We start from the raw sequence: 24531 nt of genomic DNA on the forward strand, positions 1-24531 counted from the left end.
GGGAGACCCGAGCCAGCAAAGCGGGCCTGTTAAGAAAAGGGCGGGAGCCCAACGCGGCGCCGTTGTCACGGAAACGCGCAGCTCCCAGCGTCCAACTACCACTCCCAGCGGCCCGCGCGGCTTCCGGTCGGCAAGATGGTGGCGCGTCGGCGGAAGCGTGCGGCGCGGGGCTCCGAGGAGGCGATTCCCAGCCCGCTGGGCTACTCGGGTGAGGGGCTGCGGGCCACGCGGCTGGGCGGGCAGGCTTCGCCCAGGGGCGAGGTGGGCGTCGGCGGGGCCCCCGCAGCTCGTGAGGCCTGGGTCCACCCGACACCCACGTGGCGCCCTGCTCCCGTCTCGCTGCGCTCTCCCGGGACGAGCCCACGGTGGCCCGCGCTGCGCTTGGGCGAACCTGCCTCTGTCCACGCTGTCTCGCAGGGCGTGTCCTTCTACACCTTCCCGCTCGGTGGGCACATGTGCTTCTCCTGCCCTTCGCGGTTCCCGGCCCGGCCCCCAGCCGCCGCACCGCCGCCCAGCCCCGGGCAGTATGTGCCCTTCTCCTCGCTTCTCGTGCTTCGCTTCTCGCCCCTGGCGTCTCTTCTCCGCCCCGGGGCCGGGGGTGCTCCCTAAAGTCAGACTTGACTCCGACCTTGCCTCACGCGCCCCGCCCCCATCTTCCCTGTCCCCCGTTCCCCCCCTCCGCCCCCCTCTCCTCCCTCCGCCCCCCTCTCCTCTCTCCGCAACCCCCTTCTCGTGAACTGCCTCTTGGGGGACGTTACACCTAAAGCGAAACCCGAACTTGTAGCCACTGCCCCGCACGGCCCCCCATGTCCGGCCGGTGCTCACCCCCAGCGCTGGCTCCCCGCGCGTTGCGCCCTCCCGGACTGCGCCCGGCCGCTGCCCTCGTCCCCCGAGGTCCTGCGACTGCTGCCGGCTTTGTGGCGCCTTCGGGACGGCTATCTAAAGGCCCCGCCGCCCGTCACCCCGCGCCGCTTCCCCCTTCTTTCGCAGTTGATACGGCCCCCTCTTAGGCCTGCTCGCTCGCTCGCCCCCCTGTGACGTGGGAGCTCCCTGAGTGCAGGGAGCTGCATGCCCAGGGCGCTCGGGGCAGCTGGTGGGAGACACAGGAAGCGGCCCTCTTTTCATGAGGATTAAACTGTGGGACGTGGCCGGTGTGGCTCAGCTGGTTGGAGTGGCCTCCGTAAACTGGAAGGTGGCGGGTTCGATTCCCCGTGGGGGCGTATGCCTAGGCTGGGGGTTTGTCCCCCGTCAGGGCTACAGGAGCCAACCGACTGATGTTTCTCTCCCCACCTGTATTAATGGCCCGGTTCCGTTCTGTCTCCTCCACCAGCTTGGGGGCCCCTCATGGGCAGATTCTTGCTCTCAGAGCCTGCAGGACACCCTGCAGAGGCCCTGCCTAGAGGAGGGGCTCGGTGAAGGGTGGATGGGTGGGTGGGTGGACAGACAAGTGGGACGAGAAAGAGGCAGCCTGAACCTGACGTTCGTGCGGTCCCTCCCTGCCCCGTTCCCTTCCAGCCGTTCCAATCAAGTTCTCCGCAAAGCAGCAGGCTTCTCATTACCTGTATATGAGGGAGCACAGAGTTCGAGAAGGCACCAAGTCTTCCTGGCCTCAGAAGAGGACCCTCTTTGTCCTCAATGTGCCGCCGTACTGCACAGAGGTGAGCTGGGGCCTGGGAGGGAGCCTGCAGGCTCAGGTGTGGGGGGCTCTAGGCAGAGCGGGGCTCCCACTGGCCCGCACCAGCGCCTTAGTGGTGAAACGGAAGCCCCAAGGGAGGGTGTCTAGCGAGTAGACCCACTCTTGTAAAAGGTGTGCATGTCCATAGTAAAGAATAAAGAAAATCAGGTTACTTATATATCTATCTGGACACAGCGACAATTTTTCCACAAAACTGTTGAATTTAGTATTATGTAATTTACAGAAGAGAAACTCATATTATTCAAAAAATGAAATATCAGTTTCTAAAAGATTATAGTTTAAAAATTAAAAAATGAAAGGTTACAGTTAACAAGACCTGGCTGGTGTGGCTCAGTGGACTGAGCGCCAGCCTGTAAACCAGAAGGTCGCCAGTTCAATTCCCAGTCAGGGCACGTGCCTGGGCTGTTCACCAGGTCCCCGGTGGGGGGCTTGTAAGAGGCACCCACATATTGATGTTTCTCTCTTTCTCTTTTTCCCTCCCTTCCCCTCTTTCTGAAATAAATTTTTTTTTAAGTTTTTATAAAAGGCTGATTCAGGTATTATAACTTACGGTTCATAAATCAGAACACTCAGAACAACAGCCAAGAAGTCCCCATCTGTTGTTGTAAAAAAAACTCATTTTAAATTTAGGACCTAATCTCCTTTTGGGATCATTTACCCAGAGAAACTGATGGGAAAGACTGATCTTTCATGGGATGCCCTTTTAGAGGGAGAAATCCTGTTCCCTTTGGAGAGAAAACCAAACACATCCGGGGCTACTCAAAGGGTCCTGTCATGAAGCCAAAAAAGTGACATCTGAATTCTGTTGCGGGCTCTGTCCTCCCGAGAGCCCTGGCTGGTGGAGGCAGTTTTTTCTTTACCCACAAGGTTTAACATGACAGTTGACGAGGTTTCTGTGTTGGGCCCTGGGAGGGTCGGACTTTAACCTCCGTGTTGAGGCCGTGGCTTGCCCAGGCCCTCCCTGCGCGCCCCTGGCTTGGGCACAGCCATGGGGTCCCAGACCTCCAGGGGCGGAGGGAGGCTCCTGCAAGGCCCTGCAGCCACTCACGCTGTGCTCCCTGGGCCGTGGCAGGAGTGCCTGACCCGCCTCCTCTCCCCGTGTGGCCCTGTCTGTTCTGTGGAGTTGCGTGGGAAGCCCGAGCTCGCCGAGAGCCCAGAGGAGCCAAAGTCGAAGTTTTTTCACCCCAGGCCTGTCGCGGTAAGCTTCCTGTCGCCGGGGTCTGCGAGAACGGGGGTGCGCGTGGGGTCGGAGCAGGGTCCCCGGCGTGGGAGGCGGAGTTGGTGCACGTGGTAGTGGGGCTTGCAGAGAATTTTCTGTGCGATCCAGGAGGCTGGCAGGTGAGCAGCCTCCACGCCTCACCCCAGCCTCGCCACGTCCTTCGGCTTCCTGCCGGCTCTTTCCATTGTCCTGGGTGGGAGCTCAGAGACTGTTTCTGCCCCCTGCCCTGAGGGGCCGCCCTGAGCTCCCCAGCTGCAGTCGGTCCTTCTCAGGCTCAGTGGCCCCATCGTCACTTCCCTGTGTCCCTGGAGCCCACCCGTTCCCCCGGGATAGTGTGCCCGTCCATTCCTGGCCGAGGGTGAGCGTGCTTCTCACGAGTCCCTCCCAGAGCGGGAAGAGAGGCCTCTGGTGGGAGCAGGTTGCTGTGGGTGTGGCTCAGTGGTTTAACTAGGAGCGCAGCCACCTCACCTGTGGGTCACGGACAACCTCCTGGTTGTCTTCACAGTTCAGGGACGGCTTAGCACGTCTCCCTTGCTCCAGTGACATGTCAAGCTGAGGCCCGGTGGGACCGCTCGTGCCAGGCGTGGAGGGTGGGAGGAATGGGGAGGCCCCTGACACTGACATCTCTCCCTCCAGGGGTTCCAGGTGGCCTACGTGGTGTTCCAGAAGCCCGGCGGGGTGTCAGCTGCCTTAGCCCTGAAGGGCCCTTTGCTGGTCTCGACAGAGAGTCACCCCGTGCAGAGTGGCATTCACAGTCAGTACTGCGGGAGATGTGGGGGCCTCCTTCCTGGGCCCTGGGCTGGCGGGGAAGCTTTGTGGTGGCGGCATCTGCTGTGCGCACTGGCCCTGGGAGCAGCGTGGGGGGGGCCCTAGCCTGGCACTCGGGGTCGGCAGAGGTGTGGGCCCAGCGCGCCACCCTAGGGCCTTGCTTACCGCACAGTTCTGAGCCCTAGTCCCCATGCCTGTGGCTGGTGTCAGACAATCCCGGCGGGCCCGGCTGGCCCTGCAGGGGGGGTCCCGAGTGTCAACCTGAGGAAGCCTGTCCCCCACGTCCCCTCCTCCCTCAGAATGGATCAGGGACTACGCAGACTCCCTGCAGGACCCAGAGGCCCTGAGGCTTGAGGTGGACACATTCATGGCGGCGTACGACAAGAAGATAGCCGAGGTGGGGCTGCCGGGGTGGCTGCTATGGGACGGGGGGGCCGTAGGTGTCGTGGTGTGACTCCCAACGGGGAGTGGGGTGGCCGCCTGGCCTGCTCACCGCACAGAGTCCAGGCTCCCTTTTCCCTGCCGAGTCCTGGGTCATCTGACTTGGTGACACCTACATTAGGTCTGTAGGGAATGAATGGTCCGAGGATGGAGGAGGAGGCAGTGTTGGAATGTCTGCTCCCCCGCACCCCCAACCTGTCTGGGCACCAACACTGTGCTGGTGCGGAGGGAGCGGCAGGGTGCCCTGGTTCTGGGGTGGGGGTTGGGGGGAGCCTGGCCAGCAGGAAGGGTGCGAGGTGCTCCTGAGGCTGCAGGTGCTCCCAGATGCTATCCCAGGGTCGTGTCCCTTGCAGGAGGAAGCGAAGGCCAAGGAGGAAGAAGGGGTCCCTGACGACGAGGGCTGGGTGAAGGTGACCCGCCGTGGTCGGCGGCCTGTGCTGCCCCGCACGGAGGCGGCCAGCCTGCGGGTGCTGGAGAGAGAGAAGCGGAAGCGGGCCCGCAAGGAGCTGCTCAATTTCTACGCCTGGCAGCACCGCCAGACCAAGATGGAGCGTAAGGGCGCGCCCCCAGCCTGTCCTCCAGCCCCGTGCCCGTCGCCCTCAGCCCTGTGCACACGACCTGGGGCTGAGCCAGTGTGTTCTTAGGCCCAGACTTCCCCATAGGCTTCGGGGTTGGGGTCCCCCCCGTTTCTCCCCTGAGGTTGCTCTGGGGGCCCCTGGGATGTAGGGCCCGCACAGCCAGAGCCCTGGGCAGTTAGTGCTGGAGCCCGGTTGCAGAGGGCCGGCCTCGGGTGTGGGTACGGAGAGGGCTGCCGCCATGGGTGCGTGCGGCCAGCGCCCGCGTGTGCAGAGCATGCGGGATGAGCCCCTGATGGCTTGCTGCGGGCTCAGGCAGCGAGCGTGCTGTGCGCGGCCCCGGCCGCCTGTCTCCCTTCTTGCAGCATGGCTTCCCTGTGGGCCAGGGAGGGGCTCCTGCCTGTGACCCGCCGCCGGCCACAGCGCCCTCACCTGCCCCGCTGCTTGTCCCCACACTGCCCGTCCTCCCGCATCTCTGCTCCGGCCCTGTCCCCTCTAGATTCACTCGACGTTGGGCCTCCGGGCCCCACATACCTCCTCAGGCCCAGTCACCCAGCGACCAACGCCGCCATCTGAACTCTGGCCCTCTGGGTTGGAGTCCCTTTGCTCCTCCCGAGTCTGGTTGCTGCGGTGGGAAGGGGCCCGGAGAGGTGTCCCCGGGACACTCCCAGCACCCCAGGAGCCGACTCCTCTCACCTTCGAGTGTTTGTGGGCGGGGGGTAGGAAGGGAGCAAGTGACTTTTTGCTTTCCCTGTGCCTTCTCCTTGGGAGAGTTTTCTGTCTGAAAAGCCAGGCCTGCTGCCCTCTCCCCGCAGGCCTCTGCCGTCATCCCGGGCCTGCAGCCCGTTGTTTCAGTGCGGCACCCACAGGGGACGGGGAGGCCGTGCCGAGCCCCCGGGGGGGGGGGGTGCAGGCGGCGCGCGGCTCCCACAGGGCATGGAGTCTGACCTGGCCGTCTCCCCCTCCCCCCCCGCGCCCCAGACCTAGCCCAGCTGCGCAAGAAGTTCGAGGAGGACAAGCAGAGGATTGAGCTGCTGCGGGCCCAGCGCAAGTTCCGGCCCTACTGAGCTGGCCCAGGTGGGCGGTGAGGACGTGGGGGCCTGGACGCTCGCCACACTGCCCGGGCGGAGGGGCTGCCACGGCAAACGGCACCAGGGCCCCGCACCCACGCGGGCGGGGTGAAGGACAGGGCCTCCGCAGTCCTGGGCCCAGTGTGGGGACGCCTGCCCAGCACGAGGACTCGGCCCTCGGGAAGCCACCGGCCCAGGAAGTGGTTCCTTCGCGCTCCCGGTCTCTCGCGAGCCTGTCTCTGGACCCCCCCCCCCCCCAATGAAAGCTAAGTGTCTGCTGTTTTCTCCCCTTGCCCTCAGTGCAAAAGCCGCGCCGCAGCGAAGCCTCGGAAGCCGGAGGAGGGAGGACACAGGCGCTTTACTCTCCTGCCCCTCCGTCCTGCAGCCGCCACCAGCCCACGGCAGATTGTCAGCCGCAAACACAGCTCCCCAGTCCAGACAGTCTCCCTTGGGAAGTCACAAAGGTGGGACAGAACATCTCAACCCCGCGGCTCCACTCTGCCCGCCACGCTGGTCGTCGCCAGTGCGGCCTGTCCCCTTGTGCCTGGCCTGGCTGGTGGCCTCGGGAGCTGGGTGTCTGCGTGCTGAGCGGCGACCACCAGGTCTCATTACCCCCGGCCCGGGGCTACAGCTGGGCCCGGGGCCGGCCCTTGCTCCGCAGGAAGGCGCTGACGGCAGCGGCCACGTGATGGGGTTGGTTCAAGTGCACGTAGTGATTGCCTGGGACTTCCTCATACCGGAACCGCTGCGGCAGGGAGGGGACGGGCGGTGAGGTGTGGCCCAGCCAGGTGGGGCGGGGCTTCCCCACCATCTGCTGCCTGCCTGTGGTCCGCAGGTGACCCCTCACAGTGAACGGTGGGGCAGTGGCTGACCCGGAGCTCCGAGGGCCCCCATTTCCTCCGCGCGTGATCTGCCTTCCTGAGCTGTGACCTTGTAGGGCGGGGCTGGGCAGGGGCCAGTGGTCGGCTGCTGCCGGCCCTATAATCATACAAGGCCCAGGAGGGGGAAGAATGAGCCGCCCACACTTGTTCCTGCCTGTGAGGAGGGCTCTGCCCGTTGGCCGGCCCGCTCAGGCTTCCCTTGCATGAGGACACCGAGGTGTCTGCGGTGGCCCCACGGGCAGGTGTTCTGGGGGATCGTGCTCATAACCTGCCAGCTACTCCCCAGCATAAAGTCCCAGTACAAGTCCCAGCCCTCCAGCTTGGAGCACCGCTTGCCCCCTGACACCTTCAGCTAGCAGCCACTAAGGGGGACTGACCATCTGTCTGTGGTTGGTTGGGACCCTAGGAAACTAAGATGGCCTCTGGCTGAGTAGGGCCCAGTCTGGTGGGTGTTCAGGGACAATAAAGTGGGGAGCATCTGCCAGCGAACACCATTCCTGTGCTGATGCACCTGTGACTATAGCTCGGAGTGAGCCTGGTAGCTCCCGTGGGGGCTGAGCCAGACCAGGGGTCCCCGTGCAAGAGCACAGACTGGTGGAGCCCCGAGGGCCTGATACCCCCTCCAGACCCCAGCCACACTGAGCCCCACACCTACCTCTTTTAGGACTGATTTCAACGCATCAATCATGAGAAGCAGGGTCTCATTTATAGACTTGTTCTCTCTCCTCTCTTCATCATATCCATGGCTTGCTCTAGAAACCAGGAAACCAGGGTTCGTCTCTGGTGCACTTCCGGACTCTGGACCTGAACCTCCCCACAGCTGGATCCCTTCAGGTTCAGGTATAATTCAGGATTCAGCCACTCAGTGTGCACTTCACCTGGTGTCCCAGGACCCGCACCCAGTCACTGCCCCTGAGTGGCCCAGCTAGTGAGCAGCTGCAGTCCATGCCTTTTCTTTCTCTTTTGGAAAAGTAGCTTCACAGATAATTTCACTCATTTTAACCCTTTGAGTACCATGCATAATTAGAAATTTGGATCAACATGAGAAAAAAATATATCAATATATAGCCTGAGGTACAAAAAGAGAACAGTACATAAAATACGAATTAGTCCATTGTTATTTACATCTATAATCATCGAAAAGAGTCGCTGGGAGTGATGCTGGTACTCTTGGGAAAATTTGTCAGCATCACACACAGTGACGTTGGTACTCAAAGGGTGTTAAGTTAACTTCCTGGTTTTTAGTATGTTCAATGTGCAACTATCCCCACAGTCAATTTTGGAACATTTTCATCACTGCAAAAACCCCATGCAGGCCCTGGCTGGGTAGATCCGTTGGTTAGATCCTGATATGCCATGGTTGTGGGTTCAATCCCCAGTCAGGGCACATACAAGAAACAACCAATGAATGCATGGATAAGCAGAACAGCAAATGGATGTTTCTCTAAAATTAATAAACTTTCAAAATTAAAAGAAGAGAACCCCATGCTTGTGTTCTGTCTGCCGCACACAACGGCCTGTCCTACACACGCTGACTGGCTTGCTCTGGTTTCCCTATGTGGACGTGCATGGAAGCAGAGTCCTGTGCTGTGTGGGCATCACTGGCGGCCTCTGATGGGGTACAGTGTGTGTGGGGTTCGACCATGTGCTCTGATGTGTCCGCTTGGTTCCTTTTCATGGCCGAAGCATGGTCTGCTATGGGCAGACATTTGGGTTGCCTCCACTTTTTCTTTTTTTAGTGTCTCTTATTAATTTTATTATGTTGTTACAGTAGTTCCAATTATTTTCCCCTTTGCTCCCCTCTGCCCAGTATGCCCCTCCCTCCAGCAATCCCATCCCCCTTAGTTCATGGCCATGGCCTTTCCTATATTATTCTTAACTTCCCCGTCAATTTTGTACCAACCGATTATGCTTCTTAATCCCTGCACCATTTCTCCATTTCTCCCCCTCCCCCCTCCCAGCTGATAACCCTCCAAATGATCCCCATACCTATAATTCTCTTCCTGTTCTGGTTTGCTTAGTTGGGTTTTGTTATTTTTTAGATTCAGTTGTTGAAAGTTGTGAGTTTGTTGTCATTTTAATGTTCATAGTTTTGATCTTTTTCTTAAGTAAATCCCTTTGACATTTCATATAATGGCTTGGTGATGATGAGCTCCTTTACCTTGTCTGGGAAACACTTCGTCTTCCCTTCCATTCTAAATGATGGCTTTGCTGGGTAGAGTAATCCTGGTTGTAGGTCCTTGCTTTTCATTACCTTGAATAGTTCTTGCCAGTCCCTTCTTGTCTGCAAAGTGTCTTTTGAGAAGTCAGCTGATAGCCTTATAGGAACTCCTTTGTAGGGAACTCTCTGCTTTTCTCTTGCTGCTTTTAAGATTCTCTCTTTATCTTGAACCTTTGGCATTTTAATGATGATGTGTTTTGGTGTGGTCCTCTTTGGGTCTAGCTTGTTTGGGACTGTGTGCTTCCTGGTCTTGTGTATCTCTTTCCTTCGCCAAATTTGGGACAGTTTTCTTCATTTTTTCACATAAGCTTTCAATTTCTTGTTCTTCCTCATCTCCTACTGGCACCCCTATAATTCGGATGTTGGCACGTTTGGAGATGTCCCAGACGTTCCTAAGCTCTCCTCATTTTTTTCAATTCTTGTTCCCTCATTCTGTACTGGTTGACTTTTTTTTCCCTTATGTTTCAAATAATTGATTTGAACCCGTTTCCATCCCTTCACCATTGGTTTTGTGTGGATTTTCTTTCGTTTCATTTAGCATAGTCTTCACTTCTTCCCTTGTGTTTGGTGTACCTAAGCATATTATCAAGCCTGTGAGCATCTTTATCACCAGTGTTTTGAACTCTGCATCTGTTAGGTTGGCTATCTCCTTGTCACTTAGTTCTCCCACTGGAATTTTGATCCGTTCCCCCTTTTGGGTCATACTTCTCTGTCCCCTCATTGACAGGCTCCTGTGTTTGTTTGCCTCTGTGTCTTAGGTAGAGCTGTTGCACCTGTTATGTTGTAAGGGGCGGAGCCTTAGGTATTTGTAAGTACAGGGTGACCCGTTTCACCACGTTGTGGTGCTGTGTGTGGGAGAGGGGTCAGAGAGGGAACAATGCCACTTGCTCAGCACTCTCCCCTTTTCCAGGCAGTTCTCCCACTTCTGTATGGAATTGCACCCTTCTAGCTGTTGCCCTGGCCGTTGTTCCCAGAGTGGGTGGGTCTGCGGACGTTCTAGGACCGTGGGGGCCCTTTAAACAAGCAGTTTCTGCCTCTGCCCCAACCCCCACTGGTTTTCACAGTCAGAAGCAATGAGGCTTTATTTTCCCCGTTACTGGGACCGTGAGCTGCATGGTCTGGTCTGGTGCTGGGAGTGCTCCCCCAGGTGTCCCTCCTGACTTTTTAAAACGTGTGACTGCACCTTCCACCAGCCTGCCACTGTCACTGCTGCCACCACATCGCATCCTCTCCACCCTGGCTCTGCCCCTCCTACCTGTGGATGAGTATTTCTTCTTTATATTTTTGCTGGACTTCCATGCAGTTTGATTTTCTGAAACTTCTGGTTTCTAGTTTTAAGGTAGTTGTATTCCTTTTTAGTTGTGGAGGGAGACACAGCGTGTCTGTCTAGGCTGCCATCTTGGCCAGATATCCCCTGTCAAGCCTGTGAGTATCTTTATCACCAGTGTTTTGAACTCTGCGTCTGTTAGGTAGACTATCGCCTCATCGCTTAGTTCTCCCACTGGAACCTTGATCTGTTCCCTCTTTTGGGCCATACTTCTCTGTCTCCTCATCTTGACAGGCTCTTGTGTTTGTCTCTGTGTCTTAGGTAGAGCTGTCGCTCCTGTTATGTTGTAAGGGGTGGAGCCTTGGGGCGACCTGTTTCACCACATTGTGGCGCTGTATCTGGGGGAGGGGTCTGAGAGGGAACAGTACCGTTTGCTCAGCACTCACCCCTTTTCCAGGCAGTTCTCCCACTTTGTATGGGACCGACGCCTCTCTAGCTGCTGCTCTGGCCATCGTTCCCAGAGTGGGTGGGTCTGCGGATGTTCTAGGACCGTGGGGGCCCTTTAAACAAGCGGACTCTGCTGAGAGATCAGCAGTTTCTGCCTTTGCCTCAACCCCCACTGGTTTTCACAGTCAGAAGCAATGAGTCTTGGTTTTCCCCGGTGCTGGGACCGTGAGCTGCGTGGTCTGGTCAGGTGCTGGGAGCGCTCCCCAGGTGTCCCTCCTGACCTTTTAAACGTGTGACTGCACTTTCTGCTGGCCTGCCACTGCTGCCACCACCGCACCGCATCCTCTCCACCCCTCCTACCTGTCTGGGTGAGTATTTCTTTATATCTTTGCTGGACTTCCATGCAGCTCAATTTTCTGGAACTTCTGGTTGTCTCTAGTTTTGAGGTGGTTGTGTTCCTTCTTAGTTGTGGAAGGAGACGCAGCGTGTCTGTCTAGGCCTCCCTCTTGGCTGGAAGTGGGTTGTCTCCCCTTTAACGCTGTTGTGAACCATCGTGGACAGGTTGTGTGGGCGTGTGCTGGGTCTGCACCTCGGAGGGAAGTGCTGAGCCAGAGGGTCGTATTGGAGACTTAATGGCTCCAGGGACTGCCAGACTCGGCCAGAGCAGGCGCCCCACTTCGCAGTCCCATAGCCGCGTGTGAGGGCTCCAGCTCCTCACTGTCCTGCGAAGCCGCACTGCCGCCTCACGTTTGGGGTCCAGCTGTCCGAGTGGGCTGCAGTGGCACTGAGTCCATGCTTTGTGGACCCCGTCTTGGCACCAGAGACACAGATGTGTCCTTTGAAGTCATGGGTGCTGCAGCAGAGTGGGGAGTGGCCTCTGAGCCACATGCCAGGATGCTCGCTGCCGTGGGACCCTGAGGTGGTGGCATTGCTAACGGCAGGTGCTGGCCTGGGGGAGGAAGACAGGCAGAGGACGAGCTTCGGCCGGGGAGCGTGAGGGCCCCAGGGTCGCTAGAGGGTTGTGGTAGCCTCGGATCGCGTGTCTGAGCGTGTGCGGTCCTTGCCTCAGCCTGTGCTACCCAAGCCCTCCCGTCACTTTGCCTTCCACACATCAGCTGCCGGAGGCTTCCTAAGAAGGATGGCCGTGTGGTGTCGCAGTGGGGGACCTGGAGACCTGACACCAGGGACACTGGAGACCCCTAGCGTTCGCGGCTCATCTTGGGCGCTGGGTTCAGACTTACCTGACGAGCAGGACGTGGGCCTGCATCCTCCTGATGAAGGGCACAAGCTGCTCTCTGCTGATGAAATCAAAGCTGTATTGTGCCTGCAGAGACAGAAACCAACATGCGCTCTCGCCACCACGCCTTGCTGTGGGGGGAAGCCCCCCGCTCTGGAGGGCACTGGGGGGCCTGGCAGGGTCACCTCCCCCATCTACCTCTGCCCACCTCGTCTTATGATGGTTTACGATGTCTAGGTCTGTGCTGTCCCACACGTGTCACATGTGACTATTGGGATGTGCTGTTGTGTAAATTACACACTGGGTTTTGAAGACAGTGTGAAAAAATAACTTTTTAAGATTTATTTTTAGAGAGGGTGAAGGGAGAGAGAGAAATATCCATGTGTGGTTGCCTCTCGCGTGCCCCCAACAAGGGACCTGGCCTGCAACCCAGGCCTCTGCCCTGACTGGGAATCGAACTGGCGACACTTCAGTTCACAGGCTGGCGGGCAGTCCACTGAGCCACAGCCTCCAGGGCTCAACTGTCTTAATAATGTTCGATATTGATTACATGCTGAAATGACAACTTTTCTTCTTAAATTAGTCCCTTTAACAATTCATATAATAATGGCTTGGTGATGATGAACTCCTTTAGCTTTACCTTGTTTGAGAAGCACTTTATCTGCCCTTCCGTTCTAAATGATGGCTTTGCTGGATAGAATAATCTAGATTGTAGGTCCTTGCTTTTCATCACGTTGAGTACTTGTTGCCAGTCCCTTCTTGCCTGTAGTGTTTCTTTTGAGAAATCAGCTGAGAGTCTTATAGGAAACCCTTTGTAGGTAACCCTCTGCTTTTCTCTTGCTGCTTTTAAAATTCTCTCTTTATCTTGAACCTTTGGCATTTTAATGATAATGTGTCTTGGTGTGGTCCTCTGGGTCTAGCTTGTTTGGGACTCTCTGTGCTTCTTGGACTTGTATGTCTATTTCCTTCACCAAATTTGGGAAGTTTTCCTTCATTATGTTTTCACATAAGCTTTCAATTTCTTGCTCTTCCTCATATCCTACTGGGACCCCTATGATTTGGATGTTGGCATGTTTAAAGTTGTCCCAGAGGTTCCTAAGCCTCTCCTTGTTTTTTTGAATCCTTGTTTCTTCATTCTGTACTGGTTGACTGTTTTTTAATTCCTTATGTTGCAAATCATTGATTTGAACCCCGGTGTCCTTCCCTTCACCATTGGTTTTGTGTGGGTTTTCCTTCGTTTCATTTAGCATAGTCTTCACTTCTTCTCTTATGCGTTTGCCATACTTAAGCATATTTGTCAAGTCTGTGAGCATCTTTATCACCAGTGTTTTGAACTCTGCATCTGTTAGGTTGTCTGTCTCCTTGTCGATTAATTCTCCCACTGGAACCTTGATCTGCTCCCCCTTTTGGGCCATATCTCTCTGTCTCCTCATCTTGACAGGTTCCCGTGTGTGTTTGCCTCCGTGTCCCAGGTAGAGCTGTTGCACCTGTTATGTTGTAAGGGGCGGGGCCTTAGGTATTCGTCAGTACAGGGCGATCCGTTTCACCACATTGTGGTGCTGTGTGTGGGGAAGGGGTCCGAGAGGGAACAATGCTGCTTGCTCAGCACTTTCCCCTGTTCCAGGCACTTCTCCCACTTCCGTATGTGAATGGTGCCTCTCTAGCTGTTGCCCTGGCTGTCGTTACCAGAGTGGTGGGTCTGCAGACATTCTAGGACCATGGGGGCCCTTTAAACAAGCGGACTCTGCTGAGAGACCGGCAGTTCCTGTCTCTGCCCTGATCCCCACTGGTTTGCACAGTCAGAAGCAATGAGGCCTTATTTTCCCCGGTGCTGGGACCGTGAGCTGCGTGGTTTGTTCTGGTGCTGGGAGCGCTCCTCAGGTGTCCCTCCTGACTTTTTTAAATGTTTGCGCTTTCCGCTGGCCTGCCATTGCCACCACCGCTGCTCCGCCACCACACCGCATCCTCTCTGCCCCGGCTCCGCCCCTGCTACCGTCTGGATGAGTATTTCTTCTTTGTGTCTTTGTTTGTTGGACTTCCATGCAGCCTGATTTTCTGGAACTTCTAGCTGTCTCTAGTTTTGAGGTAGTTGTATCCCTCCTTAGTTGTGGAGGGAGACGCAGTGTGTCTGTCTACGCCTCCATCTTGGCCGGAAGTCTGTGGCTGGTTTTTAAGCCCTTTTGCTATCCAGCCCCTCTTCCTCTTTAGTCTTCACTAAGGAGCCCTTTAAACAACACAACTTCAAAGACTGTACCTGTGCGGGGGCAGCAAGTACTTGGAATGGCTTTCCCTTCTTTACCCACCTTGAATCCCCCCACCTTGGGCCCAGCACAAGTACCCCCTCCTCTAAGAAACTCCCAATCACATGCCCCCTGGCTGCCGGCTGCCCTCGCACTTACTCCACTGAAGCACCGGCAACTGTGTGTGTAAAAACCTAGGCATACCTGCCAGAAAACAGGCCCTAAAACAAAGAGGCTCTGTCCCTACACAGACAAGTCTGCCTGCAGAAGGGCCGAGGGTGGGTCTGCTTTCACGGTTTGCTCTTCAGGCACCTATGTGCAGGGCTGTTTGTTTTTCCCGTCGTTTTCTGGTCGTGAAGCCCTCGCTGGCTGTGTGTCTCAACTTAGTTTCCTTGCCTATAAATGTGGGTGACAACAGTGCCTGCCTGCAGGGCTGCGGTCTGGCCTGTGAGCGCACACCCTGGAGACACCTGAGGAATGGGGGGCGGTCACTGTGCCCAGGCCACTGGCCATCCTGCTTTCCTCCCAGGCATAGAGCCAGCCCCACGCCTGCCAGCCCCAGCGGGGACACATGTTGACTTCAGAAATCCACTCGGTGGTGGATCCTCTCCCTCACCTCCAGCCCTAAGGAGACTGGAAGGAGACCAATGATTCAAAACAGGCCAGACACCACTTCACACCCAATACGATGGATAAAATTAAAAACAGAAAATAACACGTGTGAACATGGCCGTGGAGAACGGGCACCCGCGCGCATCGCTGGTGGGAATGCACAGTGGAGCAGCTCCTGTGGGCGAGTTGGGTGGTTTCTCAAAAGGGTGAACGTAGGGTCACCATGGGGTCTCACAGTCTGCCCCTAGGCATGTGTGAGGGGGCTCGTACCGGTCCTTGCACAGCCGTGTTCACAATGGCTGTATGACAACAGCCGAAGGGTGAAACCGAGTGTGGCTGCCAGCGGATGAATGGACGGCCGTACAATGGATATAGTTCAGCCATGGAAGGGACGACTTCTGCTACATGCTGCCACATGGATGAACCATGAAAACATTCCCTATGTGAAATGAGCCAGACACAAAGGCCCCCAGTGCACGATTCCACTCATAGAAGGCCCCCAGAGCAGCCAAATGCAGGGACAGGCACCAGAAGGGGGGTCTCCGGGGGCCGCGGCAGGGGGATGGGAGTTAGTGTTTACTGGGTAAGGCGTTTATATTGGGGACGATGTAAACTTTTGGGGTGGCGACAGCTGCATAAATAATGCCACTAAGTTGCACACTTACGAATGGCTTTAAAAATGGTAAATATTATGCTATGTATATTTGACCACAATAAGAAAAAAGAGGCTGGTGAAGGAAGCAGGAAGAGAGAGGCACTCACCAAAGTGATCCTCCGGTCTCTGTTCAGCACCAGACCTGGAAGAGAGTCACAGACAGTGGGCTCAGTGTCCCCTGTCAGGGTGAGAGGACCCGGGGCCCTTGTAGCCAGGACTCATTTCTTTACTGTGACAGGCAGGAACTGTGTTTCTGAGACTAGCGTGCCAGCACTGATGTCCTTAAGGAGCCCAACCATCTACCAGATCTAAGAACAAGGGGCCCCGGCTTTGCGGGGAGAGCCGTTGGTGCTCAGTCCTTTTCTCAGTCAGTTTTGGGTTCCAGGCCTTTCCACTGACCGATTTTATTAATTCCCTCAATGACCACCCAGGGGCAGGTGTCAGGCAGCGAGGAGGGAGGTGAGGCTGGGCCCGGCCTGGATGGGGGGCTCTGCACAGGCCTGCTGGCCCCAAGGGTTTCAAAATCCCTGAAAAGTTGCATGAAACATACATTTTATTAGAAAATGATTTTCAACACAGGAGATACTATCAGAACTCCAGACTCCCTCTTCTGCCACAGCCAATATTCAAAGGCAGCGATATTGTGACATAATAAGAAATACACACGGTAGCCATTGTCCCTGACTCCTGGCCAGAGCACCTAAAGACTGTGTTAGCTGTAAACGTAGAAGTGCTGGGGGCATCTTTTGTTCTAATATTTGGTCCTTGAGCCCGGCCCCTGCGGAAGAGCCTGGAACCCCTTAGAATGTTGTGGGTGATAGGATAGGGGTGGTCACCTGAGAGGTCTAGCCAATCCTCCATGGAGTGCAGAGGGGCTGGAGATTGAGCTAATAATCAATCTTAATTATGAATCAAGCCTGCGTAATGAAACCTCCATAAAAATTCCCAAGTAAGGGGTTCGGAGAGCTTCCAGGTCGGTGGCCACCCTGAGGTGCTGGGAAGGTGGTGCTCCGGGGAGGGCACGGGGCCCCATGCCCCTCCCCGTACCTTGCTGCCCTGTGCATCTCTGCCATCGGAGTCCTTTATAATAACCCCATGACAATAGAAACAAACCGTTTTCCTGAGTTCTGTGAGCCATTCTGGCAAATTATTGAACCGGAAGTGTGGGTGTGGGAACCCCAGTTTACAGCCAGTCATTCAGAGTACAGGTGACAATCTACACCTTCAGTCGTCTGCAGTGGGGCCCACAATGCAGCCAGCGTGAGTCTGGAAATGCCTATTTGATCAGGGCCGCCCCCACCCCCACCCCCCAGTAAAACCCTCCAAGACCTTCCCTCTCATTTTGGAATAAACACCACAATCAACCAGCAACCAACACTAGCTCACTGCGCCCTGCCCAGTCCAGCCCCTTATCCCCTTCCCAGCTTGGCAGCCACTTCTAAAAGTGCTGTCCCCTGGGTGCGGAATGGCCGCTTGCCATGACTGCTTCCTCACTGCCCTGGGCTTGATTCTCTATCCCTGGGCTCCTGGCGGGGCTCCCCCAGGTGGGGTGCCCTCCCCAGGTTAGGTAACCGTCCATGTGGTGACTTGGTTAACAGCTGTCCCCAGACCCCCAGGCCCACTCCAGGAGTGCAGGGCTGGTCCTGCCCAGGCACTTCTCCCCAGCGTGAGTGCGCAGCCTGCCTGGGACCGGGGGCCAGAGCTGATCTGTTGGCTGTGTGGCTGCATGGACGACGTCAGCCCAGAAGGGGCATATGAAATGGGACGGAAGGCCCTGGGCTCGCCCTCTCTGGCCTCGGTTTCCTCATCTGCAAGCTGAGGGGCCCTGATCCGTGAGGGTCCGTCCGGTCCAGGGACAACAAGGCAACATGGCTGGCTGGGAGTGGACAGGGTCTGGGCTGCTGCCACCCAGGGGGGTGTGGAGTGTTTGCAGATCCAGCCAGTGGCCTCAACACAGAGGCTTTCTGACCACAAAAGGGGCCCAAGGTTCAAAGGTAACAGGATAAACCTCAAAAAACCTTTCAATCTGCTCCCTCCCCCTTCCTGCGCTGGGACCCGCCAAGGTCCCCGGCCCCGGTGCCAGCAGAGCCACACATGTCTCTGCTGGCTGCTGCTGCTTGTGGGAAATGCACAATGTGCTGCCAGGACTTCCCATCTTTCAAAAGAAACTAGAAATCTCCATTTTTGCACAAAATCTTTCAGTTTTAAATATGAACACCTCCTCTGCCCAGGTAGCTCAGTTGGTTAGAGCATCGTTCCAATACACCAAGGTTGCAGGTTCGATCCCAGGTCAGGGTATGTACAAGAATTAATCAATGATGCATCAGTAAGCGGAAAAACAAATTGATGTTTCTCTCTCTCCCTTTCTCTCTATCTCTAAATCAATAAAGAAAAATATTTAAGAAGAACGATAAATGGCAACAACCTGTTTAAAATCCCCCCATGCCAAATATCTGTGCTTAAACATCACATGTCAAACAAGCCCTGCTTGCAACCCCATGGCCGCTGAGCTTGCAGTGAGGGTGTGAGCATGCACCCCAGTGGACAGGCTGCAGGGCTCGACCCTGAGACAGGACTGTCCCTGTCAGTCATTAGGGAACCCCAGCCGGAGCTGGATTCTCCCTCCTTCACGCCGACACCGCAAGCTTGATCCCAGAAGGCCTAGGCCAGGACTGAGACAGGACACAGATAAGAGAGTCGATAAGGCCCTGGCCTCTGTCCATCCTGGCTCACTGCCCGCCGCCTCCTCCCACATGCGGCCCAGCTGGAGGGAGCAATAGAGCACAAGTCTGGAGCCTTTCCAAGCCTTTCCGGGCAGCCCCCTTCCCCGGGATCGCCTTCCTCCTGGGTTCCCTGAGACCGGCTCCCTCACCAGCACTGCCCTGCTGTGCTCAGAAATCAGCTTCCCCATGAGACCGAGCCAGCCATTCTACCCGAAGACCAAGCTTCGAGCTCTGCCCGTGGGCTGAGCCCTCCACGCTCTGTTCTCTGCATAGCGTTTGCTTTTCCCTCACCCTGGGCACAAACTGGGGTGGGGGTGGGGTGCACACAGCCAGGGAACACCTGAGGCCACCAGAAGCCTGGAAACAGGCATCAGCAGAGTCTGTCACAGCCCTGCCAACACTCTGACCTTGGCTTTCTAGCCTCCAGAACTGTGAGGGAATAAATCAGCTGCCCGTCTACAGGACTTTATAACGGCAGCCCCAGGAAGCTAACCCAGGGCTCAGAGGGGTCAGGTTGGGTGACAGAAGTGTGTGTCCCTGTCCTCTGCCCTGCTCCAGAACAGTGGGGGCTGCTGGCAGGGGCTCTGGGGCCTCAGGAAAAGCCTGGAACCCCAGTGCCACAGTCCCATGCCCCATGGTGTCAGGGAGCCTGCTCTTCTTTGGGTTAAACTGGGGGCCAACACAGCGATCCAACTGCCCACACCCCCACCACGACCTCCGCCCTCCCCTCTCCTCTCTTACTCCCCTTGACAACTGGTTCAGGATCTGTGCTCCCCATTGCATGTGACCCTGGCCTGGCCTAGTGGGCTTCCACGCCTGGCCAGGGGCCTGTTTATTCCGGAGTTGCCCACTTCTTCCTGCTCCTGGGGCCCCTCCGGGCCGCCCATCTGTGTGGGTGCACCAGGAAGCCTGGGCCCACAGCTCTCTGCCCTCGATCTCCACTTTTCGTGACAGGATTGCGGGGAGGGGCAGACAGAGGCTCAGAGATGATAAGACAATCCCGCACTATAGGTCACAAACTGGCTGCTGAGCCTCACACAGTCACAGGTGCCACCTAGTCCATTCGAACTCATAGTGTGTTCCCATTTGCGGGAACATAATGCAGCACGGCAGATCTGTGGCTTCTCCTGAGCACAGGGAAATTCTGGCCACACGAGACGTGAGCTCCCACACAATAGCCCTTGGCTGGGCCAGGCCCACAGTCCCCGCCTCTCTTCACGGTCTCACCCCCAGCACCTCTGGGGTTTGTGACCCCTGCCTGTTTCATATTTAATGAACTGAAGTACAGTTAGCCTCGCTGGAGGCCGGGCACAGAGTACACTCTTAGTAAACGTTTCCTGATGAGAAGCAAAGTACAAAACCAGGAGTCTGACGCTGCCCTGAACCCAGGGTACTACCAACTCCACTTCTCCATTTTCAAAAACCTCTTCAGTGTCACTCGGCCCCTTAGGAACCCCTCAGAGCCCAGCCTCGGACACCGCGCACCCACCACCCAGGACCGGGCATCCACCAGCCAGAATGGCTGCGACATTCCCCAACATTTAGTCCCAGGATGCCTGACCAAGGTGCCCACAGGACGGGGCTTTCTGGGATGGGCCGTACTGTCCCTCCCGACACAAGTTGCTTGTCCTCTCTGAGCCTCAGCTTCTCCTGCTCTAAGTGGGCTGAGTAGAGGGTAGGAGGGGGAGAAAGGAGAGACTGTTTGCAAAGCACTTAGTGTCATGCCCGGCCCAAGACAAGCTTAGTCACTGTCACTCCTCACCAAGAACAGTGGCAGTAAGAGCGCCCTGGACGGTGAGCCCCTTACCTGTGGCCACCTGCGTAGTTCCCCTCTGCAGCAGAATTTTCCCACACTCCTCACCCACGTGGCTGTTACTCTTCAGGAGCCTGGGGGAGGCAGGAGGGTGCTGAATGCCTTGGGTCAAGAGGGGCCAGATGGGAAGGAGAGGAGGGGACGGGAGGGCGGCCACCCCACAGGGACGCAGGCACATGTGTGGGGGATGGTCACACTCGTGGGGGGCGGGAGGTGTTTTCACTCCTTTACACACCAAATATGTATAAAGCCCTGACCACCAGGCCCTGACAGGTGCTGGGGGTACAGAGGTGACCAACCAGCTGTGGTCACCACCCACAGAACTGAGATTACCTGCAGGGCAGGGAAGGGGCCTCAGGGACAGGCTTCCAGAGGAAGTGCCAGCCAGCCTGAGGCCCAAAGGAGGAGGGGGAGTGCTGGAGAGAGGTACAGGTAGGAGCGGCAGAGGAAGCAAAGGCGTGGATGGAGAGGGGGCAGGAGGGGCGAGGGGGGGCCAGAGTCGGTGCGGAGACGGGCGAAAGGCATCGCTAACACAGTGGGGAGAATGGGAGGCAGTACACTTGCAACAGCGCTGGGAAGCCCGATGCCTGGGTGGGTGCGGAGGGTGTGGATTTGCGATCGTAGCTTCCTCGCCGTCCCCCAGGGCTCCCACCTCTGCAGTGTCTCCTCCGGGCTGAGCACACGTGACGGCTTCTCGGAGGCCTCCTCTAGCCGCAGCACGTGCTCCATCACTTTCCGCTTGTAGGTCAGCAGGTTGTCCATTTCCTAAGTGTTCGTGGTTCTGCTGGGTGGGCGGGGCTCCCAACTGCAGACAAAGGGGCCCGGCCCCTCCCCCAGCCCTGGCTCTGCCCTCAGCAGCCCCTGACCATTCAGTGGGACCCAGTGAGGGGTGGCATAGGATCAACCCTGCTTGTTAGCCCTGTGACCCCAAGCAAGTTGCCCACTTTCGTCCCAGCCAGCCCAGTCCTGCCTGTGCTGGAGGACAGCTGGAGGGGTCAGGTTGGATGAAGGGGGGGCAAGGAAATCTCCATCAACTGTCAAGTGCTTGCAAAGGTGCAATATTAGGGTCAATATTCAGGAACAATCCGGGTTGGCAATTTCATCTGGTTCAACTAACGCTATCATTCCAAATGGTGGCATGGAGACTGGCAGAAGGGGCGCACTTCAAGGACTTCCAGTTTGCCCCCACATGTGCCCCTTTCCAGCCCAGCTCACTCTGGGAATGACCCAGCCCTGTCCACGGTCCACTGCAGGACGGTACAGGAAACAGGGAGGACGGAACACGCACCAGGCACCGCTGCCCCCTCCCCCCCGCCAGGATGGCCCAGAGTCCGGGGGCACCATGCTGGTCAACTCAGCAGTGAAACAGATTAAAAAGGGAGCGTGTCAGCCACGCATCTCACTGGATCCTCACAAAACCCCACAGATCGTCTGCCTACGTGTCAAATGTTCATTGAGCACTTACTATGTGCCAGGATTGGGCATGTAGCGATAAAAATACAGCCATGGTTCCTGCCCTTACGGAGTTTGTGGTCATTTAACACTTTACGACTGACCTGGCATTTTGCAGATCCCAGGCCACTCACAGGGTTTCCAAGGGTAACAAAGGTCCCTGAACCCCTTTGCCTGTCCACTCTGTTCTCTGGCTGTGTACGGGGGGCTGATTCCCCTCATCTACCCTCAGCCACCTCTTCCCGCCTCCCCGGCATCCACCAAAGGAGACGGTGCCCAGGGCCCCACCTGGGTGGGCCCTGGGACTCCCCCAGTGGCAGCCCCCATTCTTACGTAAGTGTCCAGGGCAAAAGGGTATGAGTCCAGCAAGATAAGCTTGTCCACCATCTCGGGGAAGATAGAGGAAAACTGCCGGGACACAAAAGGGAAGAATGAAGAGGAGAGGAACTGGAAGGAAGGGGGACTCAGACTTTTCTCTGCTTCTTCCTGAAACACCTCTAAGGCCAGGACGAGGGTGCTGACCAAGAGGCCAGGACAGGGATCTCCTGCTGGGTTCCGAGGTCTCTCTGCCTCAGCGATGACTCCTGCAGTCTACAAAGCGGGCTGCCACTCGCTAATACAATGCTGACCCGAAACTTCTGAATGGAGGAGGCACTTCCTGGCCCCGGTAACATCCCCCTCCTACTCCCATTCTCCCCACGCCACTTGGAGGAGCACCCAGGGTGGCCAGAGGTGATTGCTGCAAAGCCACCTACTCACCATTGCACCCACGGTGCCACCTAGGAGACGAAGAACAGTGGGACCATATTCGTCAGCAGTCAACACCCTGCTAGAACCTTCCCCAGGGCCTGAGCCACCTCCGGCAGAGGGGCCTGGCTGTGCTCTCCCACCGGTGGGTGGGTGGGGCTCTGTATTTCCTGTTAGACTTGGGACTCCCTCCCTGGGGCCAGAGGGCCCCTTCACCAGAGCCGACCACTCAGGAGGCCATATTGCCCTCATCAAATTGGGAGACAGCTACCTACTGGGTCATGTGTGCCTCAGGGGAGTTGCCTGAGGCCAAGGGCCACAGTGTCCCAAGGGCAATATCAAAAGAACCCCCTCATCTGCCCTTAAAGTTCCCAGAAGTGCAGGGGACAGACACCTGTGTACCTGCTCTTTGCCCGCACTCGCTGCCCCCCTGCAGGAGCCCAGCCAGGGCCAGGGCAAAGTGTACTCACCAAAACTGTGACCCATGATGGAAAAGCAATCCCATTCCAAGGCTGAAAGCACACAGAGCCAGGTCTGGATGGGCCCGGCCTTCCCCACCCTCTCTCTTGCTGTCCCAGGGCTTGGGAAATCCCTCCCTCGCATCTGGGGCACCCCACTCCAGACACCAGATGAGAGGGGGCCCCAGCCCCACTACAGGGGTGGAACCTGCAGGAGGAAGTGGCTGCTCGCGCCTGCTTTCCCAAAGCCACCCACGGATTCCTGGCAGACTGGGACCAGCCTCAGGTCACTGCCAGGCCAGCATTGGTTCATGACCACCAACATCCCTCTCCTGCGACGAGAGGGGATGTCCCCCCACCCCTGCCAACACATGCGCTCTGCCTGGTACCTACCGGCCACGACTCTTCGGATCTCACTCACGAAGTTCTGATATTGATACCAAAGACCTGGGCTATAATGGGATGAGAGCCCATGCCCCCCGAAATCCATGGCAACATAATAGAAATCTGGGACAGAGATCAGAGGGCAGGAGAAGGTGTCTAAGTACACGTCTCCCCCTCTGCACCCCACTGCCGCCCTGCCCCCTGGCCGTCCACTTCCCCTCAGCCCCAGCCTCACCTCTCGGGAGAAGAGGGATGAGTCTGTCGAAGGAGTTGGCATTGTCTAGCCAGCCATGCAGGCAGAGGACTGGGTGACCCTTCCGGGAGCCCCAAGCTTTGGCGGCAATGTGGCCCCAGGGCACAGCCAACTTCAGCTCTGAGGACAGACCTGAGAGCCAGAGCAGGCACTCAGTCTTGAGGCCCGCGCTTCCTGAGCCTCATCCATGCCCTGTGGGTTCAGGGCAGCAGGAGCGCAGCCCAGGGGCTCAGATGCCTGCTCTGTCCCTAGCTTACAGGGAGGGAGCCGCACATGGGCGTGGGGGTCCCCAGAGGAGGGAAAGGTAACCTGGGTGAGGGAAACCTTGGGAGGGCTTCACCACAGAACTTCCTGGATGAGTCTGGGGTGTTGGCTAGGTCTGGACTCTGACCCTTGCTGGCTGTGCGACCTTGGGCAAAGTTACTAAAGCCCAGCTTCGGTTTCCTTTTCTGTAAAACCAGCGTGAAAACAGTAATAGCCACCATTTTCTGAGTCTTTACTGAGTGCAGGCTGGAGTGGCGCATCTCCCCACATGCTCAGTTAGTTGGGTAACGATCTCCCCCTGCGCAGACCAGGAAACCGAGGCACAGGGAGGTGCAGTACAGCCAAGGTCCCACAGGGAGGGTGAGCCTGGGAGAGGCTTTGGCGCCAGGGGCAGGACTCCGGGACCGCAGCCCTGACTCCGGGCACCACGCTGTCGCCTGCTCTGTCAGGGCGCCTTCCCCGCTGCCCAGAGCTGACCTTTCTGGCCTGCGGGCTCCCCACGGGCTTGCAGACCTGCCCGCCCCTAACCCCATGCCTTCGCGCTTCCTTCTCTAACTGGGGCTCCCGCAACCTTGCGGGGCCACGTGCCACCGTGTCCTCCCACCCATCCACCCACGCTGGTCCTGCTCGGCCAGCCCCCAAGCTGCCGACAAAGCAGCTGCAACCCGCAGGAGGGCGGCGTGGTCAGCGACCCTTCCTCTCTCACCCCTCCGGCCCTCTGCGACCCCAAGTAGGGGAGTGGGCGGGGGCCTCCCCCATCCCACTCTGGTCTAGGGGGCTCTGGACAAGGCGTGTTCACCCATGGCCCGTGTCCCGGGGTCGCACGATGGCCGTCGGCGTCCGCGGCTATGAAGTGCCCAACAGCCAACTCGCGGGTCACTGGGCCTAGCGTGCCTACCCCCTCGGCCCCGCCCCCACAGAGGCCCCGCCCCGCCCACCAGTCCAGGCCCCGCCCTCATCTTGGCCTAAGCTCCGCCCCGCCGCCCATGGACCCCAAGGAGGCCGCAGCGTGAGCTGACTGTGCTGTGCTCATGGCCGTCCCGCCCCCACCCCCCACCCACGTCCCCAGCGACCTGGAGATTGGGGGGGAGGGGAATGGCAGCAGCGA

At 57.5% G+C, this 24531-nt stretch overlaps 2 protein-coding genes across 2 annotated transcripts; one reads left to right on the top strand and one right to left on the bottom strand.

The window, feature by feature from the left end:
• Positions 1-99: 99 nt before the first annotated feature.
• RRP7A (ribosomal RNA processing 7 homolog A) lies at positions 100-7630 on the top strand. The gene is made up of 8 exons (XM_090272313.1): positions 100-208; positions 1516-1658; positions 2769-2894; positions 3552-3669; positions 3983-4080; positions 4478-4676; positions 5681-5776; positions 6070-7630. Exons 1-7 carry the CDS (start codon positions 136-138, stop codon positions 5764-5766), a joined length of 843 nt encoding a protein of 280 aa, XP_090128439.1. The 5' UTR covers positions 100-135; the 3' UTR covers positions 5767-5776; positions 6070-7630.
• On the bottom strand, positions 6128-24276 carry SERHL2 (serine hydrolase like 2). The gene is made up of 12 exons (XM_090272314.1): positions 24223-24276; positions 23142-23291; positions 22916-23029; positions 22535-22576; positions 22077-22096; positions 21651-21725; positions 20518-20630; positions 19860-19939; positions 15437-15471; positions 11827-11909; positions 7306-7402; positions 6128-6514 (listed from the first exon to the last, which is right to left on the bottom strand). The coding sequence occupies exons 1-12, from the start codon at positions 24224-24226 to the stop codon at positions 6395-6397; spliced, it is 933 nt and encodes a 310-aa protein (XP_090128440.1). The 5' UTR covers positions 24227-24276; the 3' UTR covers positions 6128-6394.
• Positions 24277-24531: the final 255 nt, after the last annotated feature.

Source organism: Furipterus horrens, unplaced genomic scaffold (assembly GCF_987537825.1).
Source record: "Furipterus horrens unplaced genomic scaffold, mFurHor1.1.pri manual_scaffold_4, whole genome shotgun sequence".
NCBI lineage: Eukaryota > Metazoa > Chordata > Mammalia > Chiroptera > Furipteridae > Furipterus > Furipterus horrens.

What these genes read in the sequence shown, in the direction of transcription:
- RRP7A (XM_090272313.1), top strand. Translation starts at nt 136, where the DNA reads ATGGTGGCGCGTCGGCGGAAGCGTGCGGCGCGGGGCTCCGAGGAGGCG. An exon ending in CGTGCAGAGTGGCATTCACA is followed by an intron (nt 3,670 to 3,982) that starts GTCAGTACTGCG and finishes CTCCTCCCTCAG; the next exon opens with AATGGATCAGGGACTACGCA. An exon ending in ACGACAAGAAGATAGCCGAG is followed by an intron (nt 4,081 to 4,477) that starts GTGGGGCTGCCG and finishes TGTCCCTTGCAG; the next exon opens with GAGGAAGCGAAGGCCAAGGA.
- SERHL2 (XM_090272314.1), bottom strand. An exon ending in CTTTTGCCCTGGACACTTAC is followed by an intron (nt 20,631 to 21,650) that starts GTAAGAATGGGG and finishes ACGAACACTTAG; the next exon opens with GAAATGGACAACCTGCTGAC. An exon ending in GAGACCGGAGGATCACTTTG is followed by an intron (nt 11,910 to 15,436) that starts GTGAGTGCCTCT and finishes CTGTCTCTGCAG; the next exon opens with GCACAATACAGCTTTGATTT.